The sequence below is a fragment of the Echinops telfairi genome, unplaced genomic scaffold (assembly GCF_000313985.2).
Source record: "Echinops telfairi isolate 266 unplaced genomic scaffold, ASM31398v2 ScPeMD7_4;HRSCAF=17, whole genome shotgun sequence".
NCBI lineage: Eukaryota > Metazoa > Chordata > Mammalia > Afrosoricida > Tenrecidae > Echinops > Echinops telfairi.
Window position 1 is genome coordinate 27,575,903 of NW_022103900.1, and position 2,569 is coordinate 27,578,471.

General features: G+C 47.5%; 1 protein-coding gene across 1 annotated transcript in view; it reads right to left on the minus strand.

The window, feature by feature from the left end:
- The window catches only part of KIF5C (kinesin family member 5C), a 187,093-nt gene that overhangs the window by 83,332 nt on the left and 101,192 nt on the right, over positions 1-2,569 (minus strand). Inside the window, exon 8 of the mRNA XM_004703832.2 lies at positions 765-889. Coding sequence (XP_004703889.1) covers positions 765-889 — 125 coding nt within the window. The remainder of the gene's footprint in view (positions 1-764; positions 890-2,569) is intronic.

Below are 2,569 nucleotides of genomic sequence, written 5' to 3' on the forward strand. Positions count from 1 at the left end.
GGGGAGGGAGGGGAAAAATGAGGAGCTGATGCCAGGGGCTTAAGTGGAGAACAAATGTTTTGAGAATGATGAAGGCAATGAATGTACAAATGTGTTTTACACAATTGACGTATGTATGGATTGTGATAAGAGTTGTATGAGCCCCTAATAAAATGATTTTTAAAAAGAGAGAGAGAGAATGCCTTGGTAAACCAGATGAACAGGGCTTGTGGCTAAAGAGTGAAACTGGTCTTATAGCCTGACGGGACGGAGACCACTCATGTGACACCCAGTCCACAGTACGTCTCACGGAGTGACCATCTCCTAGAGAAGCCGGAAAGGCAGCGAGTGCCACGGCCCAGATCTTTCCATCAGCCAAACAAACCTGCCGGGACAGGGCTGTCCCACTCCAATGGCAACGCCCTTTCCTAGGACAACCCAAGAGTCCTTCCTGGTCTCCAGGTTTGTCCCTTTCGTGTTTGCAGCTTCTTCAGCTAGGCTGAGCTTAGACCAACACTTGCCTACCATTGTCACCAGAGCCTTTTACACCTAAGTCAGAGCTAGCATGCAAAGTGCTTGCCTGTGGCACGGTAGGGGGGGAATTCAAGACCAGTCAAAAGAGAGCAGGCAAACAAAGGTTACATTTAATAACATCTTGGCGCAACATCAGAATCTTTAAAAGCTCTTTAAAGCCAGGGAAGAGGAAGGTACAAAAATTATACCGTGGCACGCTGAAGCAAATAACAGGGTAAAATTATAGATAATGCAAATAAAGAACCAATTACCTTTTCGCTCCCAGCCAAATCAACCAGATAAAGCTTCCCACTGAGTTTTTTTTCAGTCTCTACGTTCTCTTGTTTAATATTAATCAGGAAGATGCTGTGACTTCTAGAGCTGTGCTCATTCATGTCTGGAAAGCAAAACAGTTTACTGCCGGACAAAGAACGCATCCGTTTAAGGAGCAAGCCCCTTGCCTGAAGAGCAAAACCAATCATGCCCAATGGCTCGGTATTTTTTTAAAGCACTTAACACAGTACCCGAGACCGCAGTTTCATTGAAAAAATGATGCTCGTTCTGGAAATGAAAGTTTCAAAACTCCTTCGAGCAAAACGGAAATACATCTGAAAATCTGGATGAAGTTAGCTAGTTCTCCCGCTCTGCCCAAGCCCCCATCCTCCAAGACCGGCTTCTCACCTTGCGAAGCTCAGATCCCTCCCCTGGCTCAATGGATCCCCCTTCGCTCATGTGAGGGCACCTTGCTGTGCTCCAAGATTAAATAGGCTTCCCTGGGATGGGGTGCTGGAAATACAAATGTTTTTTGGACCCCGGGCCCTGATGGTGTAGTGGGCGAAGGGGTGGACTGTTAACCACAAGATGTCCCATTCGAACCATCCAGCCACTCCGCGGGGGAAAGAGAAGGCTGCCGTAATGATTTACAATCTCGGAAACCCACAGAAGCGTTGAGTCAGAATTCACTCAACAGCAGTGAGATTTTGGAGGCTTTTGTTTTGGGGGCGGGGGAGGGGGCGTTTGGACCATGTTCACAAGTCCAGTGGAGACGTTAGAGACAAAACCCTTACCAGAAGTCACTTCTTAAAATGACCTTACCAGAGTAAGAAAGAGAGTAAGGTTCTCCCTGACATCAAGTTGATGCCCCCTCATAGTGACCCATAGGACAGGGTAGGACTGCCCGGGACCTCCTGAGCCTGTCACTCTTTATGGGAGTAGAAAGTCCCGTCGCCGTTCTCCGGAGAAGCCGCTGGTAGTTTCAGACTGCTGACCTTGCCATTAGCACGCCAACTGCATAATCACTATGCCACCAGACCAACACGGTTGTCAGCGATTCAAAGAATAATTCATGACTAAGAAAAGTTATGCCAAGGTCATAATAATTTTACACATGAAGATGCTGTTAATACCAGAACAGCAACCTTGCATTCTGTCATGTATGTGTGTGTTTTAAGCAAAAGGACGTGTAGGGGCACAGGGAGTCTAGATTCACCTGTAAATGTGCCACATAGGGGGCAGGTTACCATCTGATGTAGTTATTGGAGCATAGAGGGAAATTTACAGTTCAAGGGAACGTCAAAAAGTTCATGGAAACCTCCATTCCCGTTTAGCTCCATTTTCCCACACACTGTCTGAAGCCAGTCTCATAACTCTGGGTGAGAAGAATCTGAAGAGGCACAGACCAGCCAGCCAGCCAATGCCACAGGACAGGGGACCGAGGGACTCTGCCTAGCAGGCTTTCCCTGGGGCAGCTATCAGAACTCGAGTGTTCTTCTTCTGGTACATGAAAGCCTGATTCTCTAGGGCTTCAACATCCTTGATGGTCCTACCCATTCACACCCACCAGAGCACCTGAGCCTCTCTCATGAGGACAGCATCCTGCATGATCCATCTCCCTCTCCTCCGAGCTCTGTTATTTAGTTCCTATGGCTCTTCTTTATAGGAACTCACTTGTCTACAAACCTCTGAAAAAGACCCCAAAAAGCCCACTCATTTGATGGACCCACTGCTGCCCTAATAACACATGATCTGCTTCCCGGAAATGTCATGTACATGCTCAGGAAGGGAACTGATCTGAATG